This window comes from Aquarana catesbeiana, linkage group LG08 (assembly GCF_042186555.1).
Source record: "Aquarana catesbeiana isolate 2022-GZ linkage group LG08, ASM4218655v1, whole genome shotgun sequence".
Taxonomy (NCBI): domain Eukaryota; kingdom Metazoa; phylum Chordata; class Amphibia; order Anura; family Ranidae; genus Aquarana; species Aquarana catesbeiana.
The window spans coordinates 50,557,541-50,582,535 of record NC_133331.1 but is presented as its reverse complement, the minus strand read 5'-3'; the positions used below and the strand labels follow the sequence as shown (position 1 = coordinate 50,582,535).

Here is a 24,995-nt window from a genome sequence, read left to right as displayed (position 1 = left end):
TTCCACTTAGAACAGGCTCCGCCATGGTCGACCAAAGTAGTTGAGTGCACGTGCTCAGCGTTATATCCAGAGGTTGTTTTTGGGAAATAGACATATGAGTGCTGCCAGCATTGCTGCAGAGATTGAAGGGGTGAGGGGTCAGCCTGTCAGTGCTCAGACCATACGCCACACACTGCATCAAATTAGTCTGTACGTCCTAGAAGGAAGCCTCTTCTAAAGATGTTGCACAAGAAAGCCCGCAAACAGTTTGCTGAAGACAAGCAGACTAAGGACATACAGTAGATTACTGGAACCATGTCCTGTGGTCTGATGTAATCAAGATAAACTTATTTGGTTCAGATGGTGTCAAGTGTGTGTGGCGGCAACCAGATGAGGAGTACAAAGACAAGTGTATCTTGCCTACAGTCAAGCTTGGTGGCGGGAGTGTCATGGTCTGGGGCTGCATGAGTGAAGCCAGCACTGAGGAGCTACAGTTCATTGAGGGAACCATGAATGCCAACATGTACTGTGACATACTGAAGCAGAGCATGATCCCCTCCCTTGGGAGACTGGGCCGCAGGGCAGTATTCCAACATGATAATGACCCCAGACACACCTCCAAGATGACCACTGCCTTGGAGAAGCTGAGGGTAAAGGTGATGGACTTGCCAAGCATGTCTCCAGACCTAAACCCTATTGAGCATCCTCAAAAGGAAGGTGGAGGAGCGGAAGGTCTCTAACATCCACTAGCTCCATGATGTCGTCATGGAGGAGTGGAAGAGGACTCCAGTGGCAATCTGTGAATCTCTGGTGAACTCCATGCCCAAGAGGGTTAAGACAGTGCTGGAAATTAATGGTGGCCACACAAAATATTGACACTTTGGGCCCAATATTGACATTTTTACTTAGTGGTGTACTTACTTTTGTTGCCAGCGGTTTAGACATTAATGGCTGTGTGTTGAGTTATTTTGAGGGGACGGCAAATTTACAATGTTAAACAAGCTGTACAGATATAATAAAATATTTACAAAAATGGGGTGTACCCCCTTTTGTGACATACTGTATAACTGTTTAAAAGTCTTCTTTGTTTCGTATTTTTCATTTCAAGATACACAAACTATTTTCAATTACCTCTAAATAGGATATCCCCCTTCAGTCTATAATGAAAGCTGCTGCCAGGCTCATCCACCTTACAAACCGCTTGGCGTCTGCTACCCCTCTCTGCCAATCCCTCCATTGGCTGCCACTCAACCAACTATTCAAATTCAAGATACTAACAGTAACTTACAAAGCCATCCACAACCTGGCTCCCAGATACATCTCAAACCTGGTCTCAAAATACCAACCAAATCATCCTCTTCACTTCTTCCAAGAAATTCTGCTCTCTAGCTCCCTTGTCACCTCATTCCATGCTCGCCCCCACGACTTCTTCCGAGCCTCTCCCATCCTCTGGAATGCTCTACCCCAATCTGTCTGACTAACTCCTACTTTGTCTACTTTCAGACGATCCCTTAAAACTCATTTCTTCAGAGAAGCCGATCTGATCCCCACCTAACAACTGTACATTTATTTTCTCGTATCAGCTCACCCCCCCCCCCCCAGTTATTACCTTTTGTACCTCTTGACCTCTTGACCCTCCGCCTTAGATTGTAAGCTCTAACGAGCAGGGCCCTCTGATTCCTACTGTATTAAAGTGTATTGTATTTGTACTGTCTATCCTCAAGTTATAAAATGCTGCGTAAACTGTCAGCGATATATAAATCCTGTATAATAATAATAATTGGTAAACTGGGGTTGTACATTATTTTTTAGCCAGCACAACCCTAGCAATTTGTTTCAAGTAGAACTAAGATGATATATTTTGGAATTGGGGTTGTAAATACACAGGTCTCCTTATTTACTTTTTTGTCTAAACACCTATACTGTAGATATGGCATTATGACTTGTTAAGGTGACTTATTTTGTTAGTGGTTTTTAAGTATGTAAAATATATTGTTGCAGTTTATTTTAGACAGTAATATATGGATGTAGTTTCGTAATGGGCCCAGGCATAATTGCCCTCTCTGCACCCCCTGTAGTTACCCCCTAGGTTATACAGGTAATGATAAAATAGCAGACACAAGATCATATAAAGACAGATGCATATATATTCACACACAGGTTTATCTGGAAACCTAAAGACTCCTCCCAACCTTGACACTGAATTAATCACCCCCTCTGGGGTCTCTTCCCAAGTGAACAACTTTTTATAAACCTGATAATGTGAAAATCGTTTTGCCAGAAAATGTGACTTCCTTCTGGCGGTTTAAAGAAATTACAATTGCAGAAAAGTGTGTGTGTGTGCTGAATATAGAACTAATTTACCAGATTTGTTATCTAAACCTTTTATTGCATACAGGAACTCATTCTTTATCATTTCACAGCTCTTATTTTCATGTCCCCAACTTCAGAACCTTCCTTATTTGCAGAAGGTAGGGGGCTACAGGAGAGTTGAAGCGTTTTCCCACCCTTTACAGTGCTCAGTGCAGACTAAAATTTATATCTGTACAAGGGAAGAAAATTTAAAGGATAATAGTACTTTTAATAAATTAAGCCTAACAAGCCCCCTGGGGAAAATATTTATTTGATCCCCTGCAGATTTTTTAAGTTTGCCTACTTACAAAGAAATTAAGGGCCTATAATTTTTTATAATAGGTGTATTATAAATGATAGAGACAGACCAAAAATCCTGAAAACACACATAATACAAATGTTATATATTGAGTTGCAGTTCAGTGAGTAAAATAAATATTTGCCCCCCAATCAAAACATGACTTTATACTTGGTGGAGAAACCCTTGTTGGCAAGTACAGAGGTAAGACATTTCTTGTAGTTGGTGACCAGGTTTGCACACATCTCAGGAGGGATTTTGGTCCACTCTTTACAGATCTTCTCTAAATCCTAAAGGCTTCTTGTCTGTCGCATTGCAACTTGAAATTTCAGCTCCCTCCATAAATGTTCTGAAGGATTAAGGTCTGAAGACTGGCTAGGCCACTTCATGACCTTAATGTGCTTCTTCTTGAGCCACTCCTTTGTTGCCATGGCGGTACATTTTGGGTCATTGTAATGCTGGAAGACCAATCAATGACCCATCTTCAGTGTTCTGGCTGAGGAGGAAAGTTCTCATCCAAGATTTTACAATACATGGCCCCGTCTATTGGCCTTTCAATGCAGCAAAGGTGGCCTGTACCTTTAGCAGAGAAACAACCATAAAGCAGAATGTTTCCACCTCCGTGCTTGATTGTAGGGATGGTGTTCTTAGGGTCAAAGTCAAAATTTTTCTTCCTCCAAACACAGCAAGTTGAGGCATTGCCAAAGAGCACAATTTTGGTCTCATCTGACCACAGCACTTTCTCCCAATCCTTCTCTGAATCATTTAGATGTTCATTGGCAAATTTCAGACGGGTCTGTACATGTGCCTCCTTGAGGGGGACCTTGTGGGCGCTACAGGATTTCAATCCATGGCGGCGTATTGTGTTGCCAATGGTTTGTTTGGTGGCTGTGGTCCCAACTGCCTTGAGATCATTCACAAGCTCCTTCCGTGTAGTTCTGGGCTGATTCCTCACTTTTCTTATGATCATCCTTACCCCATAAGGCCAAATCTTGCATGGAGCTCCAGACCGAGGGCGATTGATGATTATTTTGTATTTCTTCCATTTGCAAATAATTACTCCAACAGTTGTCTTCTTCTCACCAAGCTTCTTGCTGATAGTCTACAGTCTTGTCCCTGATGTCCTTTGATTTGTCCTTTTGATTTGTCCTTGCCTATGAGGGTGAGGTTTGAATGGAAGAAAGAGATTCTGTGGACAGTTGCCTTTTATACACATAACGAGTTGTTGTTAGGAGCACCTTCTTAAATTCACAGCACTAATCTGTGTACCACATGAGATCATACTGTAGCAAATTTGTGGCATCCAGAATTATTGTTGGTTGATAAGGGTTCAAATACGTATTTTACTCACTGAACTGCAGCTCAATTTATAACATTTGTATCGTGTTTTTTTCTGGATTTTTGGTTAATATTCTGTCGCTATTATTTAAAATACACCTATGATAAAAATTATAAACCCTTAATTTCTTTTTAAGTAGGAAAACTTACAAAATCTGCAGGGGATCAAACAATTATTTCCCCCACTGTATATACTGTATGGCTCAATGTGGATCTTGAATTAGTGGGTTTTGCAGCGTTATTAAACTTTTTTTTGTCCCCAAAGCATCGTAAGAACAAGGATTGGGGGGGCTACTATTGAGCTAATGTTGAGAGTTAGGGACATGTTGAAAAGTAAGGGTCAAGCTGAAAGTTAGGTTTCCCATTGGGAAATATTAGCTTGGATACTGAGGTTTAGGTGTCATTAATTTTCCAGAGATACATCATATGTGACATTAGCATTCTACCACGTACATTAATAATGGCATTGATTACATTTTGTACAATGTTCATAGCAGTTGAAATTGTAGCATCTTCCCTATTAAGGACTCTTCTTGCCTCCCCCACTTACCACCTGCTGTACTGGAATTTTCTCAAAGATATCTCCAACAAACTAAAAAGGGGCGGTTACCGTGAGCCCACCAGGTTGGAGGATCTCATCATCAGGCAGGTTATAGGATCTCACAACCCCCCAACAGTTCTGGTATGCTTGCTATGCGCACACCAATCACACTGTACCCTTTCTCTCAAAATCGAGGGCTGTTGGGGGATTTGATGCTTAATTATTTTTGCTGCAAGCCCAACCATCCCTTAAAACAGGGCAGATCCCCCTCCATATCTCCAGCAATTGTACTATTCTCTTTTGCCCTCTGATTGACAGCTAACCAATGAGAGCTTACATTACATTTCCTACTATATGTGGGGCAGAAATTGTCTAAAGGAGAGAATAATGATTGGAGTGGCATTCGCTTGATGACTTGTCATGTTAGGTAGTGAGCAGCTAGTTTGGATTGCATAGGGGGGCAGCGGGCCCTCCAGCCATAGAGGCCAGTTTACACCTGCAACATCTTTGACTTCTTAGATACCACCAATAGCACTGATGCTTCAGGCCAAAAGCATTTGTTGACAACATCAGAAAACATGCATACTGCTGTGTTTTGTTCTACATGGTATGGACTCTGGACAGAACATTTAGCACATAGGTCTTGGCTTACCTGGATGAGATTGGCGCAGCCCGGCAAGCCGTTATGTGTTGGGATCTCATTGGTGATGTGCATGGTGTCTATGTAGTTGGATTCTTTATTTTTGGTCTTCGAGTGGACAGATGAGGAGGATGTTGTGGTGTGTACTGGTGGGTCGGGATGCAGCTTGACATCGGTGCCATTACCGAAGGCCTGGATGGCGTTTCCTGGACAGAAATGACAACAGTCATACAGAGGCAAAGATATAGCAAGTGGACCTCCCATGTAATATATATTATTTTATAGCAGTACAATATAAATGATTATTTGGGTAGCATATCAGAGTAGTAATGCAATTGGTTTCAGTCATCAGGCAGAAAAAAAATTGAGGTCCAAAAAGTAAACATTTTGGGGAAAAAAATACCCCTACTTTCTCAAGGTGGTCCACCATATAATCTGTATGTCATACATCTATAGCCTTATGCTTGGATTGGGCACATTGTCTGTTTCCTTACTTTTACATGGTGCTAGATTTACTTGTCATACTTTATACAGTATATTGACATATATACAGTATGTCAGAACCTGTCCTGTAACTTATTTGGATACTTTTTATGATCTGAATTAAATCCTTTTGCATTATATCATTGTGGGTGTTCTTAATTCATATATACAGTGCCTTGCAAAAGTATTCACGCCCCTTGGCATTTTTCGTGTTTTGTTGCCTCACAACCTGGAATTAACATGGATTGTTTGAGGATTTGCATCATTTAATTTACAGAACATGCCCACAACTTTGAAGATGTTTTTTTTTTTATTGTGAAGCAAACAACAAATAGGACAAAATAACAGAAAAAGTAAATGTGCATAACTATTCACCCCCCTAAAGTCAATACTTTGTAGAGCCACCTTTTGTGGCTATCACAGCTCCAAGTCGCTTTGGATAAGTCTCTATGAGACTCCATTCCTCCTTGCAAAACTGCTCCAGCTCCTTCAAGTTGGATGGTTTGAGCCTCCTGAACAGCAATCTTTAAGTCTGACCACAGATTTTCTAATGGATTGAGATCTGGGCTTTGACTAAGCCATTCCAACACATTTACATGTTTCCCCTTAAACCACTCAAGTGTTGCTTTAGCAGTGTGTTTGGGGTCATTGTCCTGCTGGAAGGTGAACCTCTGTCCTAGCCTCAAATCACACACAGAGAGTGGTACAGGTTTTGCTCAAGAATATCCCTGTATTTAGCACCATCCAACCTTCCCTCAAATCTGTGACCAGTTTCCCAGTCCTGACTGTTGAAAAACATCCCCACAGCATGATGCTGCCACCACCATGTTTCACTGTGGGCTCACTTTTTTTTAGCGTCCTGCCAGCGCACTGCTCCAGTGTGAAAGACCTCAGGGCTTTTACACTGGAGAGACAGCAGCGTCTCTTTCTGAGAGCTTTGCAGGCGCTATTTTTAGCGCTGTAGTGCCTGAAAAGGGCCCCAGTGTGAAAGGGGTCTTAGGTCTCTGTGCTGCCTCTCTGATTAATACCCTCCTTGCCCGGTCCATGAGTTTTGGTGTGCGGCCGTCTCTTGGCAGGTTTGCTGTTGTGCCGTGTTCTTTCCATTTGGTTATAATAGATTTGATGGTGCTCCTAGGGATCATCAAAGATTTGGATATTTTTTTATAACCTAACCCTGACTTGTACTTCTCAACAACATTGTTCCTTACTTGTTCGGATAGTTTCTTGGTCTTCATGGCAGTGTTTGGTTAGTGGTGTCTCTTGCTTAGGTGTTGCAGCCTCTGGGGCCTTTCAAAAAGGCGTGTATATGTAATGACAGATCATGTGACACTTAGATTGCAGGTTTTTCTGTTTCCTTGGTTTCTACGTGTATCACATAACAGGAAGCATGCAATTCAATGATTAGTGTCATCTGCTATAAAGTCTAGGTGGGACTTTATAAGGAAATTTATGCTGCTCTTTCTGTGTAATGATTAAGCACACTTGGAGCGTGTGAAATGCATCTACCAGCTTTCTGTCGACACTTTGGGATGTTCTGAATAAAAGAATTTTGATCGACTACAGAGTGCGGCCATTTCTTCTTTTGATTATATACGGAGGCGAGCCGAGGCGGGCACCTGTCCAGATCATCAGGCTTTCAAAACCTCACCTGGAGCAGAGAGTCTTCTTGTTTGGACACTTAGATTGCACACAGATGGACATCATTTCACAAACTATGTGACTTCTGAAGGTAATTGGTTGCACCAGAGCTTTTTTGGGCTTCATAACAAAGGGGGTGAATACATACGCACATGCCAATTATCAGTTTTTTTATTTCTAAAAAATAGTTTTATGTATATATTTTTCTAATTTTACTTCAACAACTTAGGCTGTTGTGTTCTGATCCATCACATATAACTCAGATTAAAAAAACATTGAACAAAGGGCTGTAATGTAACAAAATAATTAAAAAGCCAAGGTGAATACTTTTGCAAGGCACTGTACATCTACACATATAGATTTGAACAAACACAGCCGTCTAAGGAAAATTCCCAATGCTCAAATGCTCAAATGCTCAAAATCCAAGTATACTATATCCACAGCCATGTTTTTGCTTACTTTCCCATTAAAAGAAAGAATTGTTGACAAATATGGCCTTTCAGGAATCCACGCTGACAATCACTTACATATATTATTGATTTCTAGGAGATAATCTTCTATGTGGTTCTTTATCAGACTCATGTATCTTCCCGATAATAGAAGTTAAACATGTAGGTCTATAGTCACAGGAGACTTCTAAATTATGTTTATTTCACCAAATGCCAATGTATAAAAATAGCTCCATAGAGATATGCTGTGTTTTGGGTTTATAAACCTTTTCCAAGCAGTAGTTACAATATTGGTGTATGTTCATGAATGAAACCAATGTTTGCAGGCTTCATTCACACAGGAGCCACAGTCAGGGGAATAAGTATTGGGCATACAGGATGCATCCAAGAGATACAACTGAAGATGTCCTGGGGCATACCCCATATGCCTAATTTCTTCATCTTGTCATAAATATCATTCATCAACTTATGAACTTGTAGATCTCAAAGTGGTTGTAAAGGCAGAAGGTTTTTTTTTTTACCTTAATGCATTCTCTGCATTAAAGTAGTTGTAAAGGTACAAGGTTTTTAAAAACCTTCTGTGTTCAGCAGAACCTTGTCTCTCCTGGGATTCGCACTCCTGATTGGCTTTTGGCAGCAGTAAGAGCCATTAGCTTCCACTGCTGTCAATCACGGCCAGTAAGCCAACCAGGAGACAGAGGGGCGGAGCTGAGTCACGGCTCTGTGTGTGAATGGACACACAGAGCAGGGGGTCGGGAGTGGCAGCATGTGGGTCTAAAAGAGGAGGATCTGGGCTGTTCTGTGCAAAACCATTGCACAGAGCAGGTAAGCATAACATGTTTGTTATTTTAAAGAAAAAAAAAAAAAAAAAAAACAAGACTTTACTATCCCTTTAAGGTAAAAGAAAAAACCTTCTGAGTTCAACTGCCCCCCCCCCCCCCAAAAAAATACTTACCTAAACCCTGATTTAGATCCAGCACTGTGTAAAAGAGCATCGGCTTTCTGCTCACTGGACATGAAGGCAGCAGTGGAAGCCATTGGCTCCTGCTGCTGTCAATCACAGCCTGTGAGGACAGAGCAGGGGGCGGAGCCTAGCCATGCTGTGTGTGTGTCAATGGAAACACAGAGCCTGGCTTGGGATCGAGCCCGCATTTCTGCCCGGCTTGCTATGGGGGCACTTGAAACAGGGGAGGAGCCAGGAGCACCGACAGGGGACCCCAGACGAGGAGGATCAGAGCTGCTAAGTAGGTAAGCAGGTAAATATATCATGTTTGTTATTTAAAAAAAAAAAATTACCTTAACAATTACTTTAAAGGAACCATGTGCTTAGGCAGAGATGGAAGCTGTCACAGTTGACCTCTGTTTTCTCAAAATGCTAGTGTCCTCGCTGTTAAGCTGACCTAGTTGCTTCAGTAGTTCTTGAATGACTGACCTGGAACTAAAATGCCCTTAGGGAACTATGACTTTTATATGACTTCACTGTCTACATGCAAGTTCTATAAAAGTAACTCAGAAAGTACTGAAGCCACTGGATCAGTATGGCTGCCAGGCACCTAGCATTTTTCAGAAGAAGCTTAGTAGTGGATGCCTCTGTATTTCTCTCAGCACAAACACAGTGATTTGCAGCATGATATTGGAGAATGGCAAACACCATCAGCAATGTGTATGTGTGTGTGTGTGTGTGTGTGTGTATATATATATATATATATATATATATATATCCGTATGTTGGGGGTTTTGTACTTTTGTTAAGAGAACCGTTCAAGCGTGAACCCGCTCACAGCGCATTGCATAACAGATGGGGAAAAGCATGTTATAAAAATAGAATTGTACAAAAAAACTCAAACACTTTTTAAAGGAAACCTGTATAGAGAGATATGGGGGTTGTCATTGCTAGCCTCCCTAAAATATGCAAGTTGTCTGTCTTTGGCATCATCTCACATTATTACGTTATGGTGAATAAGGGGCCCCTTACACAAACAGTCATTGGTTGACTCATTGGTTGAGGTCAATCTTTATTGATAGTAGTTTTAAAATTCAAATACAGTAGAGTTGAGGTTAAGACTTCCAAAAGACAGAAGATGCATTAGGGTTATTCCTCCTATTGGTGCAGTGGTTAGTTTATGGACTGCTGAGATAGGGACCACAACCTACTGTAGTGTCACTGTTAAAAGTAGATGTCTGGATAAGCCTTCCAAAGAGACAGAAAATGCAATTAGGTTATTCAATCCACTGGATAAAATATGGGCTCTGGAGATAGAAATCACAATGCTCTTTAGGGTTGATTGGAGTCACTGTTAAGAGAGTAGATGTGGGAATAAGACTTCCAAGAGACAGAAGATGCAATTAGGTTATTCAACCCATCAGTGCAATGGATAAGAAAAATGGGCTGTGGCGATAGGAGCCACAACACACTATAGGGCGAATTGGCATCACTAAAGTAAGGTGGCGATAAGACTTCCAAGGATGGCTGGATGCTCCTTCATCAACATTGGCCAGAGGGTCTATAAACAGGAGTGTTTGGTCCATGCTTAAATGAATGGGAAAGGGCTTATATATGAATAATTTAAAGAGTTTCAGGGTTATCCTTTTGATAACCTGAATTCAATTAAATCAGTGAGCAATATTTTGCCTATCCTATGCTGATTTGCTCAGAACATACAACTATTTCCAAATCTGGACCTGGTATTCCACTCAAACCAAGTTGGGTATCAATTTTGAATGCACTGTCAGGAATAAAGTCTTAATTGACTATTAAGACATGGATATCATTCAGTCAATCTGCTCCATACATAAAATATATTGATGTATATTGTCTTATAGTTCCCACTGACACATGCCTGAACACCGTGTTCTGGAACATTGTGATCTCTGGGCAATCGGAAAATAATACCTGCCCCAAGCTTGTAAGTCCGCTGAAGTCCAAGCCCCCCCCCAATATCGAGACGTCCACTTTGCAAGGGGGTGGAGTAGTACAATTCCAGGTTGCAAACTAGAAATTTGGTATAATATATGGCCAAAGTATGTGGACACCCTTTCGAACAATAGAATTCAGTTATTGAAAGCCAGCTCCATGAAGACATGGTTTGTCCAGTTTGATGTGAGAGAACTTGAATGGCCTGCACAGAGCCCTGACCTTAACACTACTGGGCACCTTTGGGATAAATTAGAAAGCTGACCTCACAAATGGGCACAGATTTCCACAGATACCCTCCAAAATCTTGTGGAATATCTTTCTGCATTGGAATTTGTGCCCATTTGTGATGTCAAGTACTAATGTTGAACGAGAAGACCTGGCTCATAATAAGTGTTCCAGTTCATCTCAAAGGTGTTCAGTAGGGTTGAGGTCAGGGCTCTATGCAGGCCATTCAAGTTCCTTCACACCAAACTGGACAAACCTTTATGGAGCTGGCTTTCCACAACTGAACTCCATTGTTCAGAAGGGTGTCCACATACTCTGGCCATATAGTGTAGCTATTATAACCACAAAGGGTGGCAACTCCATATGAATGGATTTTGAATAGTATGTCCAAAAAGCTCATATAGGTGTGATGGTTAGGTGTTTGCAAATCTTTAGCAATATAGTATGTATGCTTACTGAGAGCACCCTGAGTTTGGAGGGTGTTTAGGTGCTCCAAAGCTAAAACAAAGAATGTGTAGAAACCTTCAGGTTCTGCTTTTTGGATCTCTTGTAAATTGCATAACTTTATACAAGTTATTGGTGTTCTTTAACTGATCAGCCATCACAATAATGCTGCAGATAGGGTGGACATTGCCAGTTTGGTGTGGGGAAGTGGGAGGAGCTTGTGGGAGCAATGAGGACTCTCAGTGACCGTTGGCTGGAGATGAACACTGGTCAACCTGCAATGTCCATAAGATATCTTAGAAGAGTTCATGGGTGCAAAGAATGATAGGGGGGCTCAAACCTTCACTGTACAAACTGTCCACTCTCACAAAGAATCATTGGATACATTACCCAAGCTCTATTGCTGGTAATGCTGTCCAAGGCTGAAATTTGGTGGTCGTGGCTGAGATGTGCAGTTCCCCGGTACTTCTAACGTTGATAGATAGATATAAGCCGAAAATTTGGTGGACTCAAACGTTGAAAATCTTATTAGCTACACATGTACATCCAGTAAAACAATGCTAGCCAATAAAGATTTTCAACGTTTAAGTCCACGAATTGCCAGCCTATATCTGTCAACTGTCCACTGTCAACCTGAGTATCAGTTTGCAATCAGAATAGATAGCAAATTTACATTTGTCAGAATCCAGCCAGTGTTCACTCTGTGTAAAATCATTTGAACGCATTTTGGTTTGGCTGCAATGTTTGGGAGTGAGCAATTCCCCCCGCCGCTACGCTTGTTCTGTGTGATGTTAATGTTCCATATGTTGAATCATTTCTGCGTGACGATGGCCGGAAAAGATGTAACATGAGCCCCCCCGTGCCGCGCCTGAGCTTGCTGCGGTTCATCAGGCATGGTGGGGTGGGGTGGGGGGGGAAACAAGCGTTACACCAGGAGCGGGTGTATGATGGCAAAGACTTTGTAGCTTGCGGACCATCTGCATAATTACAGCGACAAAGCGAATGATAAAAGTGTACAATGCAGAAGTTGAAAAGATTACAGCAATTTGAAAGGGATTGTGTTCATAGCCAGGGAAAATTACCTGGTCCCTTTCATTCTCCGGCTCCTCCGCTAAATGAATAGAAAACACTTTTAATCAGGTCTTCGGGGAATGTCGAGGATTATGGATTTATAGCTCAGGAAATAAAAAGTGAATGTTCAGCAAGATAATGCCTTGCTGCTGCCAGCCAGGCGGGCATGGCTTATCCGGATCTTGAGGACCCGCAGGCCATCAGCCGCTGGAGAACTACAGCTCTCAGCAAGCTTCACTAGGTGCACCTCTCTAAAGCTCTAATTTTGGCTGAAATTGCATGTAAGCTCTAATGCCGTGTACACACGATCGGATTTTCCGACAGCAAAACCGTGGATTTTCTTCCGAAGGATGTTGGCTCAAACTTCTCTTGCATACACACAGTCACATAAATGTTGGCCCAAAATTCCAAATGTGAGAACATGGTGACGTACTAGACGTATGATGAGCTGAGAAAAAGGAAGTTCAATAGCCAGTGCGGCTCCTTCTGCTTGATTCCGAGCATGCATGAACTTTTGTGCAACGGACTTTCCGACAAGTTTTGTTGGCGGAAAATTTGAGAACCTGCTCTCAAAGATTTGTGGGCGGAAATTCCGACAGCAAATGTTCGATAGAGCATACACACGGTCGAAATTTCAGAGATCAAGCTCACATCGAACATTTCCTGTCGGAAAGTCCGACCCTGTGTATGCGGCATAAGAAGGTGCACTGAATATCAAAAGCAAATTACACCCCCCCCCCCCAATTTTCTTTTTATTAAAATAACTTTTTCACCTTTTTAACTTTTTTTTTTTTTTTTGCATCTCAATGCTGCCCATCATTGTTAAGCCACTTCTGTCTACATGCACAGCATCTGTTGCAGGTCATTGAACTGGACCAACTTCCTGAGGATCAATGTGTGTCGGCACAGCCACTTTTTCTCTCTGCCTGAAGAGCATGTGACAGGGTGACAACACAGGAGTACAATTGGGAGACAGGGACAGAGCGTTATCAAAGTGTCTGAGAGCAAGGACTGTCATGGCAGTATCATCAGGGATTATTTTAATGAAAGCTGAAAATTTAGAAAGATTATCAAAATGGCTTTTGAAATGACATTCATGTGTTAAAGGATATATGAAATTGTTTTGTGATTGGGTTTACGTCAACTTTAAGCCTTCTTTCAAACTGCTCGGTTGCAAAAACTTGGTAAAGACTCATAAGCAAGGCCCGGAGCGAGAGGAATAAAATAGAAAGGATAGCGAAGGACCGGCATTACAGGGTGATAAGGGTTAGCAACTATGGGGTTAAGGAAGTGTAAGTGGAGAAAGGGAAGAGCTTGTATTGGCCAGGATCAACAGGATAGGGAGAGGCATAGTAGTTGATTTAAGGGGGAGGTGGGGTCTCCCAGGCATCAGTGGAGGAACAGGTGGCAAGGCAGGCAGTTTCACGCTGCTGCTTGTCACATCCACAGAGTACATGGCTGACGTCAACAGGATCCTGGCCCAGCTACGGGCGGCTACTGCATCTAAGGGGCCTGAGTGGCTGCAAAGCCAGGTAGCAGTCCTGTTGGAGGACCAGGCACCTGGATCGGCTGCAGGGGGGGCGGGATATCCCACGCATGCGCGCCGGAGCATTTTGCTCCCCCCGAGCTTTGCACCACGGTAAGAGCCCCATACGTGACCTGTCAGGCATACCGGTGAGGCACCCACCGGCTTCCGCGGGTGGCAGGCCTGGATGGAATCCTCGTCGGAGGTGCAACTCGGTGGGCGGGGAGTCAGGTATAGTACGCACGTCTCCTCCGCCCGCCCGGAGCACGCAGACTCCTCACCCTCTGACGTGTTGGGACGGGAGGAGTCTCGACGAGGGAGAGGCAATGTCACGGCAGCCAGGCCATTACCTGATGGGGGGGGAGTGCGGCAGGAGAGGAGAGACCGTGGCCTGGGGTTTGAGATGTGGGGGGCGGTCACAACATCAGTTCGGTGGGCGGATCTGGTGCTGGGAGGCGGAGCCAAGTATGGCGTAGATCCATGGTGGCCAGGCCCCCATCACCTGGGCTGCTTCAGGATGAAGAGCTGCAACTGCCAGACGTCCAGTCGGAGGAGGAGGAGGAATTGCAGAGTCAGCCTGCACCAAGGGATTCTGGAGCTGCGGCTGTCGGGACCACCCCATGTCAGCCCAGCAAGTCAGCTAACTTATTTGCTATAATGCTGGAAATGTTTTGGGAAGCTTGATGAGGGTTGTGGATGGGAATGCGGCAGTAGCAGGGGGGAGCCACGCAGCGGGTAGCAGCGGGCCCCGCATCCGGCCCGCAGATGGTGGGTATTCCACCTGCCACGTCCGGTATGGAAGCGCAATTAAGGGATTTTGTTGGGGGGGGGGCTGCAGAACCTAGTGCAGCTCTTCGCCAGGGGTAACGTGGGGACAACCCAGCAAGTGTCGCCATGGGTCCAGTCGGGTAGCGGAGCAGATGCGGGCATTGCAGTTACGGGGCCCAGTGTGGTACCCACTCTTCCCCTCCGCCTCCCGTTGATTACGGTGGTTTTCCCTTCTACAACGGGGTCAGTAGTATCCCCACCAGTGGAAGGGGCTGCAGTTGTGGAGCCAGGGGCCAAGGTCGGCTCGTCGCAGGAGGTCCTGGGAAAGGTGGCTGCGGTACGGATAGCCGACGCTGCAAAATGTGAGGTCTATGTGTGTTTTGAAGGGCCATTGGGGGCCCATGTGAAACAGGATGTCCGGGATAAGATTTGCAAAGGTGAGGATGTAGAGATCTTCTCCCTGCTGCCGCTTGAAAAATTGATCCCTCGGACTTTTGCCAATTGGCTGCAGGCGTTTGCCAATATGGCAAGCATCATAGGGGAGAAGAACCATGAACACTGTTGAGCACTCTTTTATTATATGGATGCGGTGGGTGAGGCTCATAGAGTCTAGAGTCTATGGTGGATCCGCTTGGCTGCGATACGTTGAACAGTTTCATCAGCGCAGGTCAGTACGTCCATCCCTGCAGTGTGACCACAAGGACATAAGCCTCTTGAATGCGTTCATGTCCTCAGCGCGGGCCCCCGAACCAGTTTTTTTCCAGGAGGGGTTTGTGGTTCAGCTTCCCCAGGACAACCGGCCGCTAATAAGTGGGGTCTCCATTGGTAGTACAACAAAAGATCTTGTAAGTTTGGGGGTTCCTGACGTTTTAAGCACAAGTGCTCCGGGTGCGGAGGTGCCCATTCAGTGCCCTGTTTTAAAAAAGGTAAGGGCTGGTCCGGAGAGTCTGCAAATAAAAGGGAGTGAGGGGGGAAAGGATGCAACCTTTCCTAAATAGATATCCAGACAGGGAGGCTGTGCGGCTACTAAGGGAGGGTTTTTTGGAGGGCTTTAGGATCCCATGTTCATTAAGTACGTTGCCGCCTATGGCGCGAATTTGCGTTCAGTGTTACAGCATCCGGGGGCAGTGACTGAGAAACTGGCTAAGGAAGTAGCATTGGGTCGCATGGGAGGGCCGTTCGAGGTTAAGCCACTGCCGGATTTGGTGATTTCACCGCTGGGGGTGATGCATAAGAAGGAACCACACAAATTTCGCCTTATACACCACTGGTGTCACTAGTTTAGAATGTGATGTCTTTGATGACGCCCTGGAGGAGGGGCGAAACGCCTTGACGCAATATCCGGCTCACGTTCTAAACCAGTGGCGCTTCCTGTTTCCCGTGGAACGCACGCTTACAGCGGCGATTGCGGAAGTTTTTTCTGAAATGCCTGGTTGCAACCCTGAATCTTGTGAGTAGCGCTGTTATGCCCAAGTGATATTTTTCTCTGCAGTACTTCACCATATTATTTCTCCTTGCTTTTTTGGGTTGAAATTGACGGTCTACACCTCCAAGCTTTTATCCCATTTACCAGAGCCATCCTTCCTGCCTTTTTGAACTGCAGCATATCAAAGCCATCCTTTTGAACTGCAAACAATCAGGTGACTGATTGTCAGCATAGGCTGAAGAGGTGATACGGTCTAGTGGGATTGCCACTAGGAATTTGCACAGTAGTTCAGATTATGGCACATATCTGTGGTTTATCACTGTCACTTTATTAGCAATTGTATATATTCTTTGTCAACATACATTTTTTATATATAATTTTTATATGATTAGCACGTATGTTACATGTGTTATGTATTCATAATCACAGTGTCACCGGCACAGTTCACCTTTCACTTAGTACTACATTCACAGTTGTAGTATTTATTCTATCGCTAGCGCTGTATTTATTTATTTTTTTTATATATTTAAGTATTAGTACTTTCTTTACAGCAGCAGCAACACATTCACTTCATTTTGTTTAGTCGCCAGCACTGCATCTATATTTTTTCCTTTTGCAGTTGAACATACTTTTGTATGCTGTGCACCTCCCGGGGGTAGACAATATGTTAGTTGACCCATTGACTCGGTTTCAGTGGCACAGGTTTCGGGAACTTGCTCCGGCGGCAGAGCAAACGGGGGTCCCTTGTCCCGGATGGCTGTGGGAGATTGCCTGGGAGTTGTCGCGGAATGGATCAGAAGGTCAGTGAGTGAGGCTTCAAGGATGGCCTACTCCAAGGTATGGTGAGAATGGATGGAGGTGTTGCGTTTAGCTGGGGTGGATCAGGGAGATTCGGAAGTACGGCTGGTGGTTCTGTACTTTGTTTCTAGGAACATGGAGCAAAGAGTGTTGGTGTCATCCCTGGAGCGAAAACTAGCAGGTTTGGCATTTTTCTTTAAGTTACAAGGTTGGGTGGATTTTACAAAGGATTTTTGGGTTTGGTAGGTGGTAAAAGGATATAGGAAGTCACATAAGCGCAGGGACGCTAGGCGGCCCATGTCCTTTAGTAATTGACAGGCCATTTTTGAGGGATTGGGCTCCTTATGTTCCTCCAAATACGAGGTTGCCTTATTCAAGGCGGCTTTTTCCCTGGCATGTTTTGGGGCATTTCGGATTAGCGAGCTGGTCAGCCCATCTCGTAAGGCCCCGGGGGAAATATTGGTGCAAGATGTGCTCTGTAGTGGGGACCGATTGCAAGTTTTGCTGCGCAGGTCAAACACAGACCGGGCGGGAAAGGGAGTGTGGGTGCAACTGTTTACACTGCCGGGTTCCTCAGTGTGTCCGGTAAGGGTGGTGCGGGAATTTATAGATATGTGCCCAGTTGTGGAGGGTCCGTTCCTAATACATGGGGATGGGGATCTGTTGTCCAAGTTTCAGTTCATAGCCGTCTTCAGGAACGGGCTTAGGGCAGCGGGCTTGGAGGAAAGACAGTATGCTTCGCACTCCTTCCGTATCAGGGCAGCCACGGAGGCCGCTCGGTGTGGGCTCTGAGATTCCGTTCCTACATTCACCCACATTTGTTGGTGGATTGATCATTGTTTAATCAAAAGGGGGTGTACTACGGACGGCTGGGGTATAGTGTGGTGCTTTTCATGTTGGGTGAGTATTCCTGGGGAGATTGATTTTATCCAGTGGTTTTATTTTCTTTCAGATGGAGTGCAGCCATGCCTCGTCTGGATCTTGGGCCACTCCTATGTTTTTTGGGGGGCCAGGCGAGCGGACGTTAGACCAGATGGGAGGCAGCTGGGGATTTTCAGGAGGGAGGCGTGTGTTCGCTGGTTAAGGATACCTGGGATGATGTGGAGCAGGGTTGGGCCTGAGGTGCATCAATTTGCACGCCTGGACAGGCCACCTGACATATTAGTGCTTCATGTCGGCGAGAACGATCTGGGGGTTCGTTCCAGTAGGGAGCTGATTATGGACATCAAAATCTATTTCCTTTGGCTCCGTACAGCCTTCCCCAATATGATGGTCTTGTGGTCCGACATGGTGGCTTGGACGAGAAGCAACAAAACTCGCATAAACGTTAATAAAGTGGTGGGATGATTTTTTTATACGGAATGGTGGCATGGCTATCCGCCATTTGGAATTGAAGTCTGATACCGGGCTATGCCTGAGAGGGGATGAAGTCCATTTATCTGTGGTGGGAATGGTGGGATTTATGGTCCCTGGGGTTGTAGGACAGAATTCAAAGGGCATTGCGGGTGTAGAGGGGCCTGCAAGGGTAAGGTGTCACCCTTTTGGGCGGTGGTGGTGGTTGGTCTTATGACGGTGTAAGAAAAGACTTTAGAGATGGAAGTGTGGGGGACTCATCTGTGTTATGTGCCCCTCTGGTGTATTCCAGTTAAATAGGTTAACTGGAATATGGTAATGGTTGCACTGCGGGTAGTTGGCTGGTGTTCACGGCTGGACGCCTATTATGGTAAAAGGGCCCGCAGTGCAGAAGTGGAATAGTATTGGATTTCTGGGTGTTGTCAAAAGACCAACAGGCTGAAAATTGTTATGTAGTTTAAGATGTTGATGTGAAAGGTACGTCCCGTTTTAAGAAGCGGTGTCGCGGGTGCCTGCCCGCCGTGGTCTCCGTGACCGCGGGTCCCGCGGACTCGATGTCCGCCGGGTGCCCGCGATCGTGTCACGCAGAGGAAGAACGGGAAGATGCTTTTGTAAACAAAGCATTTCCCTCGTTCTGCCTAGTGACAGGACACTGACCACTACTCTCTGTCATCGAGAGCTGTGATAACTGTCCTGTGTGTTAAAGTCCAGCCCCCTCACAGTTAGAATCACTCCATAGGACACACTTAACCCCTTCACCGCCCTCTAGTGGTTAACCCCTTCACTGCCAGTGTCATTTACACAGTAATCAATGCATTTTTATAGCACTGATCTCTGTATAAATTACAATGGTCCCAAAATAGTGTGAAAAGTGTCTGATCTGTCCGCCATAATGTTGCAGTCCTGATAAAAATTGCAGATCGCCGCCATTACTAAAAAAAAAAAAAAAATTAAAATGCCATAAAACTAACCCCCTATTTTGTAGACGCTATAAATTTTTCGCAAACCAATGAATATACGCTTATTGCGATTTTTTTTTTACCAAAAATATGTAGAAGAATACATATCGGCCTAAACTGAGGAAAAAAATTTTTTTTATATATTTTGGGGGGATATTTATTATAGCAAAAAGTAAAAAATATTGTGTTTTTTTTTCAAAATTGTTGCTCTTTTTTTGTTTATAGCACAAAAAATAAAAACCGCAGAGGCGATCAAATACCACCAAAAAAAAAGCTCTATTTGTGGGAAAAAAGGACGTCAATTTTGTTTGGGGGCAACGTTGCATGACCGTGCAATTGTCAGTTAACCACTTAAGGACCAGCCTCGTTTTGGATTTTAGGTGTTTACATGTTTAAAACAGGTTTTTTTGCTAGAAAATTACTTAGAACCCCCAAACATTATATATGTTTTTTTTTCGAACACCCTAGAGAATAAAATGGCGGTCGTTGCAATAATTTTTTTTTTCACCGTATTTGCGCAGCGGTCTTATAAGCGCACTTTTTTTGGAAAAAGTTCACTTTTTTGAATAAAAAAATAAGACAACAGTAAAGTTAGCCCAATTTTTTTTTATATTGTGAAATATAATGTTACACCAAGTAAATTGATACCCAATATGTCATGCTTCAAAATTGCGCCCGCTCGTGGAATGGCGTCAAACTTTTACCCTCAAAAATCTCCATGGGCGACGTTTAAAAAGTTCTACAGGTTGCATGTTTTGCATTACAGGGGAGGTCTAGGGCTAGAATTATTGCTCTTGCTCTACCGGTCGCGGCGACACCTCACATGTGTGGTTTGACCACCGTTTTCATATGCGGGCGCTACTCGCGTATGCGTTCGCTTCTGCACACGAGCTCGTCATGACGAGGGGTTTTTAAAACATTTTTTTTTAATTTTTAGTATTTATTTTACATTATTTTATTTATTTTTACACTGTTTTATAAAAAAAAAAATTGTGTCACTTTTATTCCTATTACAAGGAATGTAAACATCCCTTGTAATAGAAAAAAGCATGACAGGACCTCTTAAATATGAGATCTGGGGTCAAAAAGACCTCAGATCTCATATTTACACTAAAATGCAATAAAAAAAAATAAAAAAAAAGTCATTTAAAAAAATGACATTGAAAAAAATGTGCCTTTAAGAGGCGTGGGCGGAAGTGACGTTTTGACGTCACTTCCGCCCAGCCGTGTCATGGAGACGAGTGGACGCCATCTTAGCCTCAATCGTCTCCAGGCACAGCACAGAGTAGGACGCGATCGCCTCCGCCGCTACCGATGGCTCTGGTAAGCGGCAGAGGGCACCGGATCGCTGCGGGAGGGGGGGGCCCTCTCCTGCCACCGATAAACGTGATCTCGTGGCGAATCCGCCGCAGGGACCACTTTTATCAGAAAGCTGGCCGCTGCACGAAAACGGGGATACTGGGGTTATGGCAGCTAGTTTTGGACGTACATCGGCGTGCGGCGGTCCGGAAATGGTTAAAGCGACGCAGTGCCGAATCGCAAAAAGTGCTCTGGTCAGAAAGGGGGTAAAATCATCCGGGGCTGAAGTGGTTAATAATGAAGGCCGCTATGGCCATTTGTACTCCATTTTCAGGTGTGGTCTCATTAATTGGAAATAATATTAGGGGTAGGTTGAGTACTATGGTCGGGCAGACATAAGAAGATTGGGAACATCTGATCTACACTGGTCACGTTTTTGCCACATTTGTAGTGTTTCCAGTGCTTTTTGCACCTGTGAAAAAAGGACACGTGACTCAGAAAACCCACCAAAAACGCAACCTCGGGTGCATTTTTTGATGCATTTTTGCCGTGTTTTTGATAACGCTTTCTGATAATTTCAATGGAGAGGTACATTTTTGATGCGTTTGTGTTACCGCACCAAACATGCATGAAAAATGCAGCATGTAGAGCTTTTAAAAGCATAACTGACTGTTATGAAGAGTTCCAAGAGATTTAATGGTCATGCATTTTTCTTCCACTTTTGGTAAGGCAAAAACAGAAGACAAAATGATCAGTGTGAAAGGACCCTAAATGATAAGAAATGTAAAAAAAAAAAAAAGAGTGCTCTGTCCTGCTGCTGTGGAGTGACAGCGGGACAGGCAGTAGGGCACTGAGCAGGCTAGCGCACTGTGTGAGTTCAGGAGAGTTCAGAGTTCAGGTGGGTGCTAGGTACAGGGTGCAGAGTGGGTGCTAGGTACAGGGTGCAGAGTTCAGGTGGGTGCTAGGTACAGGGTGCAGAGTTCAGGTGGGTGCTAGGTACAGGGTGCAGAGTTCAGGTGGGTGCTAGGTACAGGGTGCAGAGTTCAGGTGGGTGCTAGGTACAGGGTGCAGAGCTCAGGTGGGTGCTAGGTACAGGGTGCAGAGCTCAGGTGGGTGCTAGGTACAGGGTGCAGAGCTCAGGTGGGTGCTAGGTACAGGGTGCAGAGTTCAGGTGGGTGCTAGGTACAGGGTGCAGAGCTCAGGTGGGTGCTAGGTACAGGGTGCAGAGCTCAGGTGGGTGCTAGGTACAGGGTGCAGAGTTCAGGTGGGTGCTAGGTACAGGGTGCAGAGCTCAGGTGGGTGCTAGGTACAGGGTGCAGAGCTCAGGTGGGTGCTAGGTACAGGGTGCAGAGTTCAGGTGGGTGCTAGGTACAGGGTGCAGAGTTCAGGTGGGTGCTAGGTACAGGGTGCAGAGTTCAGGTGGGTGCTAGGTACAGGGTGCGGAGTTCAGGAGGGTGCTAGGTACATGGTGCAGAGTTCAGGTGGGTGCTAGGTACAGGGTGCAGAGCTCAGGTGGGTGCTAGGTACAAGGTGCAGATTTCCACCCCCAAATTGCCATGCATGCCAGGATTGTCTTCCACCTCCCAGCATAATGTACAAGTGTCACTGTAAATGCTTATTTAATATTTAAAAAAAATCATTAGCATGTTGAAGGGGGGGGGACAGGGAATGCAACACATAAGCAGCTTTACCGTTTGTGGTATTGGCAAAGTCTAACTCCAGCCTCTGTCAGATTGTCATCACTACCACTGCAAAAGGAAGTGGCAGAAATTTCCCATAGTGGGGCCACAGACAACAGTAAAAACCTGACAGAGGTCCTGCCTGTTCTGTACTCTAGCCAAACAAAAAAAAGAGTTTTAGTCGGAGTGTCACTTCAGAACAAAGCAGATCGTTCATATTGTGTCCAAACAACCAAGAAATGTTCACAGGTGGGCATGACCCAACTCTTCCCAATCCGATATATACAGTATGGAGGAGATTTGTGATGACAGGTACTCACTGAGACAGAGGTTGTCCTTGAAGAAGTTGAGGAATTTCAGGCAGTCGTCCATGTAGTTGCCGCTGTTGAGGCAGTCACACCAGGGAGACACGCTGAGGCTGGTGGACTCGATGTAGTTTGGGGTAATCCCTGTACCTGGAATTATTATACAACACCCGCTCAGATAACAGTTCTGGAAAAGACACCCTACACTTTCATCCAAGAACGCATGTCTGGGACCTGGAATCGTGCTGCAATGCATGTGTGCTGGAGCTGCTTTGTCTTAATGGGTTTGGATACCATTCAATATGAATGCCATAGTGGCTTGTGGTGCCACTCAATTTAATGGCAACTGTAACCCACTTTGGCCTTCATTTTGAATGGTACCCCCCAACCCATTAAAGCAACGCAGCTCCGACGCACATGCATTGCAGCAGACCAAACCAAACAGTAGTGCGTTACTGTACTCAGAGGTCTGCTGCGTCACAAAAAATGCTACACATCTGTTTTTTGGTCCATTCCTGTACGTTGACAGCCCTTTTAATGAATGGGCTGCCTTAATACAATGCACAGTAATGCTGTGTACACACGGGCGGACTTTTCGGCATCGAAGGTCTGACGGTCTTTCCGACTGACTTTTGACGGACTTTTGAACGAACGGACTTGCCTACACACGATCACACCAAAGTCCGACGGATTCGTACGTGATGACGTACACCGGACTAAAATAAGGAAGTTCATAGCCAGTAGCCAATAGCTGCCCTAGCGTCAGTTTTCGTCCGTCGGACTAGCATACAGACGAGCGGATTTTTTGACCAACTCGAGTCCGTCGGAAAGATTTGAAACATGTTTTAAATCTAAAGTCCGCCTGGTTTTCGACCGAAAAAGTCCGCTGCTGGTCCGATGAAGCCCACACACGGTCGGATTGTCCGACGGATTCGTTCCGTCGGACCAGTCTGGTCGAAAAGTCCACCCGTGTGTACACGGCATTACACATGACACACTGGGGGAGATTTACTAAAACTGGAGCACACAGAATATGGTGCAGCTGTGCATGGTAACCAATCAGCTTCCAGGTTTTAGCCCTCATTCACACTAAACATGGCTTTGAAATCGTGCGAGTTCAACTGAACTCGCACGATTTCAAAGCCGCATTTCAGTCCGATTCAGGGGTGACTTGAAAGACAGGTTCCTGAACAGGTGTCTATTGAAATCGTCCCCAAAATCGCCAAAAGTAGTGCAAGAACCATTTTTGGAAATTGGTGTGGCGCTGCAAGTCGCACCATTTAGGACGCTCCTATTGCCGGCAATAGGCTCCGATTTGACATGCGATTTGACCTGTTAAATCGTGCTAATGTGAACAGGGGCTTATTGTCAAAGCTCAATTGAACAAGCTGAAGTTAGAAGCTGATTGGTTGTTGTGCACAGCTGCATCAGAATCTGTGTGCTCCAGTTTTAGAGAGGGCAAAATCTGGTGCAGCTCTGCAGTGAACCAATCAGCTTCCAGGTTATTTTGTCAAAGCGTAACTAAACAAGCTAAAGTTAGAAACTGATTGACTACCATGGGCAACTGCACCAGGTTTTGCACTCTCCAGTTTTAGTAAATCTCTTCCATAACATGTTAGCATTATAAAACAATCTTGAAGGAGGTGAAACAACCATATTGTTTAGAGTCACCAAAGGAACATAGTTTTTTTTTTTTTTTTATTCATGCCACTTTTGTTCTCCCTCTGAGACAGCTTCTCTATAATTGAATCTCCATACAGAGCTGTACAGAATACAGATAGCAGAGGGAGGTGGTTGACTTATTCAGCTGTGTTTTTAACTTCAACATCAGCTTTTCAGCCGTTTAACCCTTTCCCACTGGCCCTTTAGGAATATCTTAAAGTGGAGTTCCACCCACTTTTACAACTCTTCAGCATCCCTCACTAAACTGTGCACTGTAAACAAATTGGATATTTTTAATTTTTTTTTCTCAGCACCTACTGTATATCTGCTGTATTCATTTTTCACTTCCTCCTCCCTGGCCGCGGCCCATCGCATCATTTCCTGTTTGCAATGCCTTCTGGGAAGGGGCGGCAACTTCCTCTGAAACTGCCGTTACTATGGAAACCTGACCTGAAACCTATTACACTGCTTGTGCTGCACTGAGCATGTTCGAGATCTGGAAGGATGAGATCCAGGAAGAAATACAGTCTGGCTTCAGATGCCCACACTTAAGATGGCCACGGCCTGCTGTAAGTTTATAAAATAACAAACTACTGCTATAAACTAACAAAACCGACCTTAGTTTACAGACTAACTTTACTAGAATACATTAAGCTTGTGTATTATAGGGGTATTTTTATTTAAAAAGTATAATTTCGGCCGGAACACCACTTTAATGTTGGAGGTATTATCTGGCCTTTCTGATCTCTGATTGGCTGGCACAGTGATCACGTGATTGGGAGATCATCTTACCTACTGGTAGGGAACAGCCCAGCCCCCTGCTGGGGGTGTGTGACTAAGCACATG

At 44.6% G+C, this 24,995-nt stretch overlaps 1 protein-coding gene across 1 annotated transcript in view; it reads right to left on the bottom strand.

Annotated features, from left to right (window-relative positions):
• The window catches only part of GFRA1 (GDNF family receptor alpha 1), a 273,358-nt gene that overhangs the window by 20,507 nt on the left and 227,856 nt on the right, over positions 1–24,995 (bottom strand). Inside the window, exons 6-7 of the mRNA XM_073595826.1 lie at positions 22,503–22,637; positions 5,161–5,354 (exon numbers count right to left, since the gene is read on the bottom strand). Coding sequence (XP_073451927.1) covers positions 5,161–5,354; positions 22,503–22,637 — 329 coding nt within the window. The remainder of the gene's footprint in view (positions 1–5,160; positions 5,355–22,502; positions 22,638–24,995) is intronic.